Here is a 12,762-nt window from a genome sequence, read left to right as displayed (position 1 = left end):
TCATGTCTACCAGACTGGTACATTGTCCCTGTTAGCAAGTATAAATTCTTTGCGACATTAAGAGGGATTTCGCCTCAGGTGGGCTTCAAAACTGAGCTCCCCGCACATATTAGCTGGGTGTGCCAATCGACCTAAAGGCCATTGTAAATAAATAATAATATCTTCTTAGGAAAGGTATGAATTACTGGATTCTCTTTCTACCATTGAAAGCAAACAATTAATGTGTTACTTCAAGATTCAACTATATTGTTGTAAGTTTTTAACTTCAAGTTTCAGTCATTTTGTCCAACTAAAAGGATTGATTGAGAACCATAAACAATTAATAACAAGGTATTACATATCTTGCGAACAGAAAGAAAGAGTATTACGTGTATCTATAACACAAATATACACAAGCTGAATATTACAGGCAGATAAATGGTTCCCACAACTTAAGCAGCTATAAGTTAATTCAGTTTCAAAGGTTCTGCAATCACGAAGAGGCCGGGCGGGGTAGTCGCTTGGCAATTTCCTGCCAAAAGAAGGAACAAACATTCAGTACTTCAAGTACATAGGAATTTCTTTTTATGTGATAGCTAGAGATAGTGGGAGAGGGAGAGGTGGGATTCAAACCACAGACATAAAGCACCACAGAAAATGTGATTATCATTGGATTATCACTTGAACACCAGTACATAGGAATTGCAAAACCATAGATTCCACAGGCAAGCCTATTTGCAGGCCTAACTAATAGCCTGGACAATAGCGACATAGTCCGTCAACAAAATGTTTCATTTAAATCAAGTGCTCCACAAAGAAATGGTGCATATAGTCTCACAGAGTACCAAATTACAATTGACTTGTATTTGGTGTACCCTGTTCATAACACCAATAACGAGAGAGTGCTTCTAAAAACAACTGTCAGTCTCAATCATTTAGAGTTGTAAATGGTGTATATTTGTTAGCACTAGCAATAACAGCTGCTGACAGAAACATAGATTCTAATATTTCAATGTCAAAAGTACCTCAAACAGCTGATTTATATTATCTGCTGTCTTTGCAGATGTCTCAATAAAAAACATTCCATTCTTCTCCGCATAGTCAATGCCATCCTGCAAGCCAAATAATGCATGCGTTATATCTAAAAAATGGATATAAATTTGTGGTATACAGAATGCATGAAACCGAGGAGAATTTCACTCACCTGAACTGGTACTTCGCGCTTCTCATTAAGATCAGCTTTGTTACCGACTAAGGCCATGACTATATCAGGACTTCCATGCTTTTGTAGCTCCTGTAAAATGCCAAATCTATCAATTGTTTGGAAAAGCATATTAAACTGCAACCATAGGACTAAAAATACCAAACTTAATGAGAAATGCAGTTTATATATCCACACGCCTTTCTGAGTAAAGATCCCATCTATAAGCAATGAGCACTTGAACCACACAACTATATAACAATCCAATTATCTCAAAATATGTTAAAGTTTTTCCTTTTTCACCACAGCTCTTGGAAATCCTAGAGAAACTGAGTCAAAAAATTTCAATTGCTTAAAAATTTAAAAGAACGATTTATATTCATCCAAATCTAGATATTTGTCGCCAGCAAGTCAATCTCTAGATTCTCTACAGTGTAGATATTAGACAAGAATTAATTAAAGAGCACATGCACATGAGTTCATCAGTGCACACATAAAGGTAAGCTCACTTCCTTTTAATGAACTTTGTGATAGACAAACCCAGGCCGTTATGTACAATTTTCATATAGTTATAACCACTTGAGTCCTTGTATACACAATTAGCAATATTATTGAACTCGAAAAACCTGCAATCTGTTTTAATTGGAAAAAGGAGAACATGAAATTGTTGAGAAGAGAAGAAATGGATAATATAAGTTAATTCAGTAATGACTACTGACAACTATTACTCTATCAACTTCCTGATAGGATGTAATTGCAAACTGCAGGATAAATGATACACCCTTTAAGCAGCTCATACTCTCTATTAATGACACTGTCAGCATGAGACAGACACGCAACCTAGGTTATTGGAAAGCATGTTGATGATGCATTACAAGCTAGGTTTGGTGTCATCTTTGAAATGGATTACTTTTTTACAACAAAATATCACAACAGAATTCCTCCCACTGTCATTATTGTACTGAGAACAATTCTGTACAAATTTGATTTAGGTATGTAGCACATTAGATAAATTTTACTTAAGAGCATTGTTTCAGAGTAATGAGAGGTTCTAAAAGAAAATAAACAAAATAAATATTCCAAAATGAAAAGCCATAACCTGCAATAATAAAATATTATGGCACATAGGTGAACACAGATATTCATCCAACCAACTGATGAACAAACCTAATCGGCCATCAGTCTGATTTCCCAACTTAGCTATTGCCAATTAAGACCATGCAACCATATCATGCTTAAATTAGCAAATTTAGGTAATACACAGTGAGAACTAAGATGTCAAGATCTTATTCAGGAAGTACAAGACGCATCAATGGGTTTTTCCCTCAAAGAAACTCCCATTATCAAAAGTTTATGCACTGCTATGTTTCAGTAAAATTAGACTTATTCCATTCACATAACATTAGTGCATACACTGCATTTGATCTTTTTAGTTTTTAGTTTTTTATTTTTTAGTTTTTTTTAATTTTATGATATAGGGAACTTTTCTAAAGAAGAGCCCTTTGGACTTGCCTCTAGCCAGTAAAACTTATGGGCAACTAACCCCACCTACCAAAACCAATTGTCACGAAATTCAGGGGCATTCAACCCCTACATTTAATCTTTGTTACCAGCCCAAGCCGCCACTTAAAACATATCTGCAAACAAAGTTTACCAGACAAGAACACCTCAACCAGAATCTTTTGTTTAACACTTTATGCAATAAAGAATATTAGATTAGAAGCTGTGTTGCACTAACACATTTTCTTTATACGGGTCTGACTCAAAGCTGAACATCTTCCAATGTTTTTAGTTTCAAGAGGACAAAGGGGGGCGGGGGCAAGAAGAATATTAGGAATAAACTAGGAATTTCTTTCTCATGTCAAGCCATTAAGAAAATTATTGATAATTAGAAGTTTTAAAAAGGTTTGACCATTGATACAAATAAATTATGGCTCACACTTCAATTCTATAATAGGTGCTCAATCATCAATGTACAACCCCATGATCATAGTAGTTTTGTGCCCTCATAAAAAGGTTATTATATGGCTTTATCCTTTCCACAATTAAATGTTGCAGGGAAAAAGAAAACAAACAAACAATAAAATAACTAACACTAAGCAATCCCTGAAAAATCTACCTTAACCCAATATTGTGCTTTGGCAAATGATTCTGGGCTTGTTATATCATATACAACAACTGCGACTGCAGCACCTCGGTAGTAAAGTGGTGCCAATGCAGCATACCTGAATAAGACAAAATCAACAATTAATGTTCTCATGCAAAAAGTGGCATGCATGAGCAAGGGAGATGGGGTAGACATCCAATAGAAACAAGGACCTTGTAAGATGAGCTTGTGCTATGATATATAAATCTTAAACTTTTTATATATTGAAGCATGATTTGACCACCATACCTCTCTTGGCCAGCAGTGTCCCATATTTCAAACTTAACTGTTGTAGAGTCTTGTAAAGCTATTGTCTGTGATAAGAATGAAGCTCCAACAGTAACCTGAAATTATTTAAACCACCAATTGTGAGTGTATCATAAATTAACCTCTAGGGCTAGGAGAAAGGATAGACACCCATATCCATTCACATAGAACATTATAAAGAAATATAGCTAACCATTTTTTTATGTAGTTTACAACAATACAAATTTACTTTAACATATTTTACTTATCAAAAAATAATTTGCTTACCTTGGAAGTTGGGTCAAACTGACCACGAACAAAGCGAAGAACAATACAGCTTTTACCAACACCAGAATCACCTAACAAGACCAGCTGCACACAGCGACAGATGCAAAGGTGAGTTGCATTTACTCATAACAGGATTAAAACAATAAAATCATTATCAATTTCACAAAGACCTGTTGGTTTTATCTCAAACTCCTTCTCCTAAGCCCCAGCATGGAAGAAATTAAAACAAAAAAGCCTTTCAGTTGGCAAATTAATTTTGTCTACTACTATACTACTATAATACATTGTGAATCAACTGGAAGCAATAAAGCTGAAATATGGTACCAATTGCAAATAGCCCAATATTTACACTTTTTCTTATTTTATTTTTATAAATACAAATAGTCCAATCTTTGCACATTTTTTGCACAAGTACTTTTAAAGATCAATTTTGTTCTCAGTTCAACTAAACTAAGCTTTCAACCCAACTAACTAATTCAACAGCATATATCCTTTTCCAACAATATTCTGTCCAGCAACATATATCTTTTTTCATATAATTAGATCTTTGACCATGGATCCTAAGGGACATTGACAATAACCATCTTCTAGGGAAATTTAAAACTAGCCATCATCACTTAAGTAGCTAAGTCAACTTACTTCCACAAATCACACATCAATTCTATTTCAATTGGACTTTATCAATACAAAAAAAAAAAAAAACAAAAATGAATAAATTGCCCACGATGTCCATCTCATTTTATTTACTCAACCAATTGCAAAGTTTCTTGAAAATATAAAAAAACATATAAAACCCACAAGTCGATATCAACTGAACCTAAAGATTTGACTAAAACTGTAGCCTTTGAAAACACTTTGCCACTAAAAAAGTACCTTCACACGGAGATTTTTGGCGTCAGACACTCCGCCATTCTCTGAATTCAGCCCGGCCAACTGCCCGGAAGACCTGTCTGCAAACATCAAAACCCCCAAACAATCAGACTCACCAAAATCGCCATTAAGAGTCAGTAGCAACCAAATCCACAGGATGACAACCACCCTATTCAAAAACCCATTTCCCCAGCTTTTCACTAAATCAATCTCGTTCAGCTCAGAAATTCAATAAATCAACCAAATTCTCAAAACCCAGATGCTAATCTACAAATTTGGGTACAAAGATTCCAATTTACAAAGAGAATATATAATTCAACCAATCTGATCCGAGAAAAACCCTAGAAACACATGACTCCCAGAACTTCATCAAATAAGTCCTTTTTCAGCTCAGAAATTCAACAAATCAACCAAATTCTAAAAACCCATATAGAATTCCACAAATTTGGGTGCAAATCCCCAAATTTCGAGGTGAAATTTCGGTTTTGACCAAATCTGAACCAGTATAAGAAACCCTAGAAATTTCAACAGGAGGACAAAATTAAGTATTACCTGGAAGAGAAGAGGAGCAACCCATGGCTACCAGAGACTGTAGGCTTGTACGTATAGGTGTATTTCTTCTATAGTATGTGATTAGGGTTTATGGTGAAAAGGGTATTGTCAAAATTTTTTTTTTTTTTTTTTTTTTTTTGATACGCAGGTATTGTCAATTGTGAGAGAGTGAATGCGCAGAGAGAGAGAAAATGGCCATATGGGTTTGTGAGGAATTTTAAGGTCGTTAATGGCTGATACACTACAAATTTTTAACCCATTTTATACGTATCGTGCCACATAAGTATGTGCCCACCACCAAATTAAAAACCAAAATAACTGAAAAAACTATAAAAGAGAAAATGGAGCTGAAAAAAAGACAAGATTTTATTGAAAACCGAGGTGGTATCTTGTACAATGGATGCATGCAACTAGCTTCATCATTGGTGCTAAATAAGGTTTTTTTTTTGTAGAAAAAATTATATTTTTTATTATATATATAATTTTTATTTTGAGAATCTAATTGATAAGTGGATAAAGTAATTTAAAAGTCAACAGAAAAGTGACTATATTTTTTAGAAAACGTTTTAGTGGAAGTTGAAGTTGTATTTTTATCGAATTGTCCTTTAGTTCAGTCTCTACTTAAACAGAAGTGTAGGGCCATTTTTGAACAAAAATTTGAGGAATCTAAATAGAGAAAACACCTTAAATAGTAATATAGATACTTGTATAGGCTTATATTCATATAACAGGTGTCTCTGTATGTATGCGTTATAATTTGTTAAGGTTAGTCACATATATTCTTTTCTTTCCCTTAAACATTTATCCAAAAATAAATTTCACCAATTGCATGGAAGCAGTGGATCAAATCAAAATTTCATCCATTAAAAATATGGGGTGTCGATAAAATTTGAGATTCAAGTATTTTGGAATGCATAAATTACTTACCAGTTACCAATATTACTAACATTAATGAGTTTACTAAACTGCCAAGAATCTTGTAACTTAATTAGCTAGTACTTCCTAACGTTTCTAATAAAAACATTCAAATATTTAAATATTCTCTTCCTTGTTGTAACTATCAAATTATATAATAAAATAAAATAAAGCTTAAATTGCATGTGGGTATTTTACTGAGAGAATAAGCATTGCTTAAATTGCAAGTTGTTAAGAGAGATGGTCATGATTCATGATAAGTCCTTAACTGGATTGGCCCAACTTGTCAAAAGCCCAAAAATTGCTAAACCTGGATAAGACCTAATTCAAACCTATTAATGGGACATTTGAAAACTCTAGTTTTAATGTTTATTTACACATTTTTAAGAACAATTGGTAGATTATTGTTAAGGGAAAAATTATTTAAATTTTTGGGATTTAAAGGGATCAAAATATAGATATGAAGATATTGAAACCCTTTTTTTCTCCAAAAGAAATTCCTTTTTTTTTCCAAAATTTTTTTTTTTTGGTACAAATGCAGATCCAACTTTTTTTTTTTAATCCAAAAGTTGAACATCCATACCCACCTTTTTATTTTGTCTTTCCCAATGTGATTTTAGATGTTCACCATTTTTTTTCTCCACTCCATTTTTTCTTTCCATATTTTATTGTTCCCCACCCCCTCGCCCTCCAATTTCTCCAAGAAGCCCATATACATCACCAAAGCCCACTCCACCCCTAACATCACCAAAGCCCATATAGCCCAAAACCCAATTGTTCACGAGTCCACACCAAAGATCCACCAATCTTATGATGACCAACCACACCCAATTATTGCCGCCCCTTGATCGGCTTTTTTTTTTTTTTTTTTTTTTTTTTGAGAAGGGCTTTTGCTAATTATTATTATTATTTTTTCAAATTATGACCGACAACAATCTTTGAGGAATTAATGATTATGGATTGTCAATGATTACTTTTTAGGACTGTCAATGAGTTGGTACTTGGTTGATTTCAAGGTTTTTTTGTTTTTGTTTTTTCGGAAGTTTCTTCAATTTCTTTAATTTATGCGGTAAATTGTTTGTGCATAATTCTGAAAATTGTAGATAAATTATTGATTTTTTTTATATAATAAGAGAAATTATTACTACCTCTAATAATAATAATAATAATTATTATTATTATCATTGTGGGGACCCGAGGACCTAGGATGAAGACCGGAGGATCAAATGTAAAGCTTAAGGAATAAAGGAGCCAGTAATTAGGAGGGAAGTCGAGGACTTGAGGATCCGAGAATGCGGAGGCGGGATTACTCAGAGAAATACAAAGGGTAAATTGGTGATGCATCAGAGAGATATTGAAAATATCTAGGTTGAGGGTAGGTAACTGTGAGCGCCGCATTGAATGCTCTGCACCAAGCTTTCTATCCACATTGAATAGGGAGTACCAGCTTTATCTGTTGCATTAATGTGGAGGTGACCTAAATAGTATAGGGCACAGCACCAGAACTTCTTTTCATTATCGACTACAAGCAAATGTACAAGTGTCAGCAAATGAAACTAGTCAGGTGAGAAATAAATAGTTGAGATAGCAAAAGCAAGGAGTATAAATAGGAGAGGAAGAAGACTAGAAGGGGGGGGGGGTAGAGAGAAGGGAAGGTATCCAGTTCTTTGGAGAGAAAGTCTTAGAGAATGTATTGTTGGTCTGAGTGAAATCATCAGAACACCATTATCTTTGTTGTTTTGTTCCCTCTCTATAAATTCATTGTTTTGGGCCTTGGACTGTTGGGCTTGTGTATGATTTTTGGTCCTTACAATTATTATTATTATTATTATTATTATTATTATTATTATTATTATTATTATTATGCCAAAAGACTTATAACTCAATTAGTTAATACTTTTTGGTATTTTAATGAAAATGTTCAGGATTTAAAATTTTTATCCACTATTGTAACTGTAGGGGTATTGGGCCCAGTAATTTATGAAGGATGGCCCAACGAAGTCTTTTGGGCTAGAAACCCAAATCCGAAGACATCAAAATGATCTTAGAGTATCTAAATGTCCATATCCGTCCGAGGGGTGGATATGTCCTCGGATTGTTAAGCCGAGGACATAGGAAGAGAAGTTTTTAGTGTCCCGGGGTTATGTTATAAAAAATCCTACGACTATGGGAATACACAGTACACGTGGAGGACAATAGAAGAGCGGTGGAATATCTAAAGTAAAGTTGCTACCACCGCCCATACATTAAAAGCTCTGTAATTGATACGCTGACTGTATAGATGGAATGATAGGATATGAGCATGAAGTTTGGAAACTTGGTCCCTGACCCCAGCGGGCTTTAGGGAAGGATTGATGGGACAAGTATCCAAAACGAGCATTACAACCAGGAGGTGGAGGACGATGAAGGGGAGAAAAAAGAAGTATAAATAAAGGAGAAGTCCTACGAAGAAAGAGGAGGCTTTTTCAGGAAGAAAAAGAGCCAATAGTAGATGATAATCAATATTTGTATCCAAATTCAAGGAAATACTATTATAAACTATCCTCGAATTTCGTCCGAGGAGGAATTCTCAGTCTTACTTTTGCAAACAACTCTTTAATTTGTCCCGTTGGGCCCAAAGCCCGTCCTTTCCTTGATTGTCTAAACCATCTTTGAAATCTAGATTACAAACCCATCCTCTACAAATTTATTGTAAAGAAAGGCCTTTCAAGCCCATCTCCCTCCAGTCATAGTTTGCGAATTTGAATTGTGTCCTTACAGTAACTATTGTATTTAAAAAAAAAAAAACTTTTTTCCCCTATACAACATTATTTGATTAAAATAAAAAATTGTATGCATAGATATAATAATTTCATCTCTATTTGAATTTTTTGTGCTAGGGTTATTATTTTTGAAAATTATTAATGCATAATATTTTAGTAGCAATAAATTACTTTTTAAAAGGGAAAAAAATGCATTTTACAAATCAATTACAATTTCATTTAGCGTAAATATTTTTAAGTAAGAATTTGAGGAATGATACCAAAAGCACTATTTCTTAGAAGATATATATTCTACCAAATTTCATTATTTCATAATTCCTTTTTTGCGACAATTCAAAATTTAAAGGTTGTAATCACTATGGGTTCTAATTAACTCAACCAGTAAAATCTCTAATAATTGAATAAAAGATTTGAAATTCAATCCTTGTCTACACAAAAAATTAACTAATATCTTAATCTGATATTAAAGAATTATCATAAAAAAACGGACGTCAAAAGTTGACACTTTCTTAAAAAAAAAGAAAGAAGGGTTATAATCACCACATGCAACTTCATTCAATCTAGCTCATCTTATAACAAAATAGCCTAAGTTTTGTCGCTTTATGTTAGAAAGCGTGCGATTTTTGTAACTTATTGGCCTCATCCTCATGTACAATCTCACACCACAAAAAATAACTAATTTACTTATCATTTTTTTTTTGTGAAGAACATGGGAAATTCATAAAAACTAAATAGAAGACAAAGAAACAAGACAACGCTTGTTAACATACAATCCGGAAAAATCAAAATCTAACTCAGCTTGAAGTTCTTGAGGGGAATCTTCATACAAACAAAACTCCACAGGCTGCTACACTCCTATTCGGGCTAGCTTATTTGCGCAACGGTTTGTCTCTCTATAACAGTGCCAAACTCTGAGCTAAGGGAGTTGGTCCATCATCTGCCAGCAGTTATCAAGAATGGCAGATATGACATTGTTGGACTGGTTCGGGTTGGTTAGCACATCAAAAATACTTTTAACATCCAGCTCTAACTTTACAGCAGGAAAATTTCTATGCAAACAAAGGGATAGACCCTCCCTCACAGCCCATAATTCTGCCATAAAACTTATGGTAAACCCAATTTTCCTAGAGAACCCAAGCAACCAATCTCCATTGTCATCTCGAAGAATCCCACCACACCCTGCCGGACCTGGATTTCCTGAAGCTAAGTCGTCGGTATTTGACTTGACCCATCCTCTGTTAGGCCTCTCCCAACGAATGTCTCTCAGGACCCATCTGTGTTTAGCCACGACATTAATGCCACAATGAATAAATTCTTGAGCTCTTTGGATAATCTCAATGCGTGTGTTGGAAGAGATGGGTTTGTTTTGGAATAAAACCAGATTTCTTCTCTGCCATAAAATCCAAATGGCAAACAGAAAAATGGTATCCTAGTGAAGGGGAAGGGCTGCCTTGGCATTCTTGGACATCCACAGGTTCAGCTCCCCAGTGAAAAAATCCATATCATTCCTCGCCACTCCAAGATTGAACCATACTTCTCTCACTGTCCTGTAATCCCGAAGAGCATGGACAATGGTTTCCACTTCCAAACCACAAAAGGACACATCATATTTGTACTCATCCCCCTTTCTGCGAGGCAGGCTTTGACCCCGACACTATTGTGCATGCATTTCTAGGCAAAAAAATTGATTTTGGGTAAAACTTTTGCCTTCCAAATCCACTCCCCCATCAAACTGGTAAGGCTCATTATCAATGGCTAGACTATATGCAGATTTGAGATAAAAAATTCCTCAGGGATTTGGAGACCATGAAAGTTTATCTTCAGAAGGGGCAAACATGACATATGGGGTTGCTTGGATTTTCATCTTCAAGTTCACTGGCAACTCCATGGAAACCTTAGTCCAATCCCAACTATCATCAACCAGTATATCCTTCACCCTCAACCTCTCGATGTCAGGATCTATGGGGCCTTGAATGGCACTTCTTAAAGGACCCAAATCTGACCAAGAGTCACACCAAAAATTCAGGTTACTGTCTTTCTCAAGAGACCATCTAGCTCCCTTTAAAAAAACAGTTTTGCCTTTCTTGATGCCCTTCCAAACCTGAGAGCGGGGAAGCTTGTTCAGGTTAGAGGAATTAATTCTTCTTGAGCTGCAATATTTCCTCTTCAGAACTTGGGTCCACAGAGCATCTTGCTCCGAATGTAGCCTCCAGTTCAGTTTGGCTAGTAGTGCAGTATTCCTACCTTTCGCTGTTTGAAATCCCAGTCCTCCCTCCTTCTTGGACTTGGTGACTTTTTGCCAACCAATCTAGTGGATCTTCCTACCCGAATCTGAAGTGCCCCATAAAAAATTTCTATTCGCCCTATCTATGCCACTCAAAATCCTTTCCGGTAGATGGGCATACTGCATTACATAAGCAGGGATAGTGGAAAGGGATGACTGAATGAGGACGACCTTCCCCACCATTGATAGAACGTTAGCTAGCTTTTGCTTCATTCGGTCAAGGATGAAGTCAAAGTCATGAGAAGAGGATCCAGGGTGTCTAATAGGGATACCAAGGTACTTTCCAACAAACCGGGTGGACTGGAATCCGAGGATGTCACAAAGGGACTCTCTAGTGTCCCTATCTACATTAGGGGAGAAGAACACCCTAGATTTGGCTTCGCTCACTGATTGGCCTAATTTTTTACAAAACTCATCGAGTACATCTCTGATGGTGGAGCAATTAATCTGGTTTGCTTTGGCAAATAGCACCAAGTCATCGGCAAAAAACAGATGGGAGAAAGATGAACCACTTTTTGAGGACTTAACCGGAAGCCACAGTTTCTCTGCACATTTTCCTTCTATGAGCTGCCCTAGCCAATCCATGCACAAAATAAAGATGTAGGGCGAGAAAGGATCTCCCTGCCTAATACCTCTAGAAGGGATAATCGGGTCCATGGTCCCACCATTAAATAAAATGGTAGTAGTCACTGATGAGATACAGCTCATGATAAGGTCACTGATATCCATGGGGAGATTAATATGGGAGAGACATTCCCTGATGAAACTCCATTCTAGCTTATCATAAGCTTTTTCAAGGTCAATTTTTATCGCCATGTAACCTTCTCTCCCTTTAGTTCTGCTTATGGAGTGAATTAATTCTTGGACAATTATGGCATTATCGGTCCCTCTCCTTCCTGAAATAAAGGCAGATTGCACTAGTGAAATGAGGTCACCGAACATAAGTCTGAGTTTATTAACAATGATCTTAGACACAAGCTTATATGTGGTGTTGCAAAGACTAATAGGACGATAGTTCCCAAGAGTTTCTGGACCTTGGATTTTTGGGATGAGAAACAGATGAGTTTTATTGAGATTTCCAGGCATTTCCTTGGTAGCAAAAATCTTCCTTACTTCCTTTTTGACTAAAGAACCCACTGTTGGCCAAAAACGCTGAAAAACCCTACATGGAGACCGTCCGGACTAGGGGCTTTGTAAGGCTTCATTGATCAGAGAGCCACTACTATCTCTTCATCGGTGACAGCTTGGTTTAGAACAGTACAATCAGCTTCAGTTAATCTAGCTTGCTATGTGAGGGAGGGGAAATTTGTCGAGGGGAACTGTCCTTCAAAGACGAGAACAGATCCTAGAATCCTTTATGAATGACATTCATATTATCCTCTTCATCAAACACCCATTCCCCCATTGTATTCTTAATGGCATCAACCCGATTCCGCTTTCTCCTCACAAGAGTGGTGACATGGAAGAACGAAGTGTTTCTCTCCCATTCAACTAACCAGTTAACACGAGACTTCAAAGC

General features: G+C 35.9%; 1 protein-coding gene across 1 annotated transcript; it reads right to left on the bottom strand.

The window, feature by feature from the left end:
* Positions 1–279: 279 nt before the first annotated feature.
* LOC142640974 (ras-related protein RABF1) lies at positions 280–5,586 on the bottom strand. Its single transcript, XM_075815320.1, has 8 exons — positions 5,283–5,586; positions 4,734–4,810; positions 3,861–3,944; positions 3,576–3,670; positions 3,300–3,405; positions 1,184–1,273; positions 1,005–1,091; positions 280–511 (listed from the first exon to the last, which is right to left on the bottom strand). Exons 1-8 carry the CDS (start codon positions 5,305–5,307, stop codon positions 473–475), a joined length of 603 nt encoding a protein of 200 aa, XP_075671435.1. The 5' UTR covers positions 5,308–5,586; the 3' UTR covers positions 280–472.
* Between the last annotated feature and the right edge of the window lie 7,176 nt (positions 5,587–12,762).

The sequence above is a fragment of the Castanea sativa genome, chromosome 6 (genome assembly GCF_040712315.1).
Source record: "Castanea sativa cultivar Marrone di Chiusa Pesio chromosome 6, ASM4071231v1".
Classification (NCBI taxonomy): Eukaryota; Viridiplantae; Streptophyta; class Magnoliopsida; order Fagales; family Fagaceae; genus Castanea; species Castanea sativa.
Note: the sequence above shows the minus strand (reverse complement) of the source record. Positions and strands in the feature narration are given on the sequence as shown.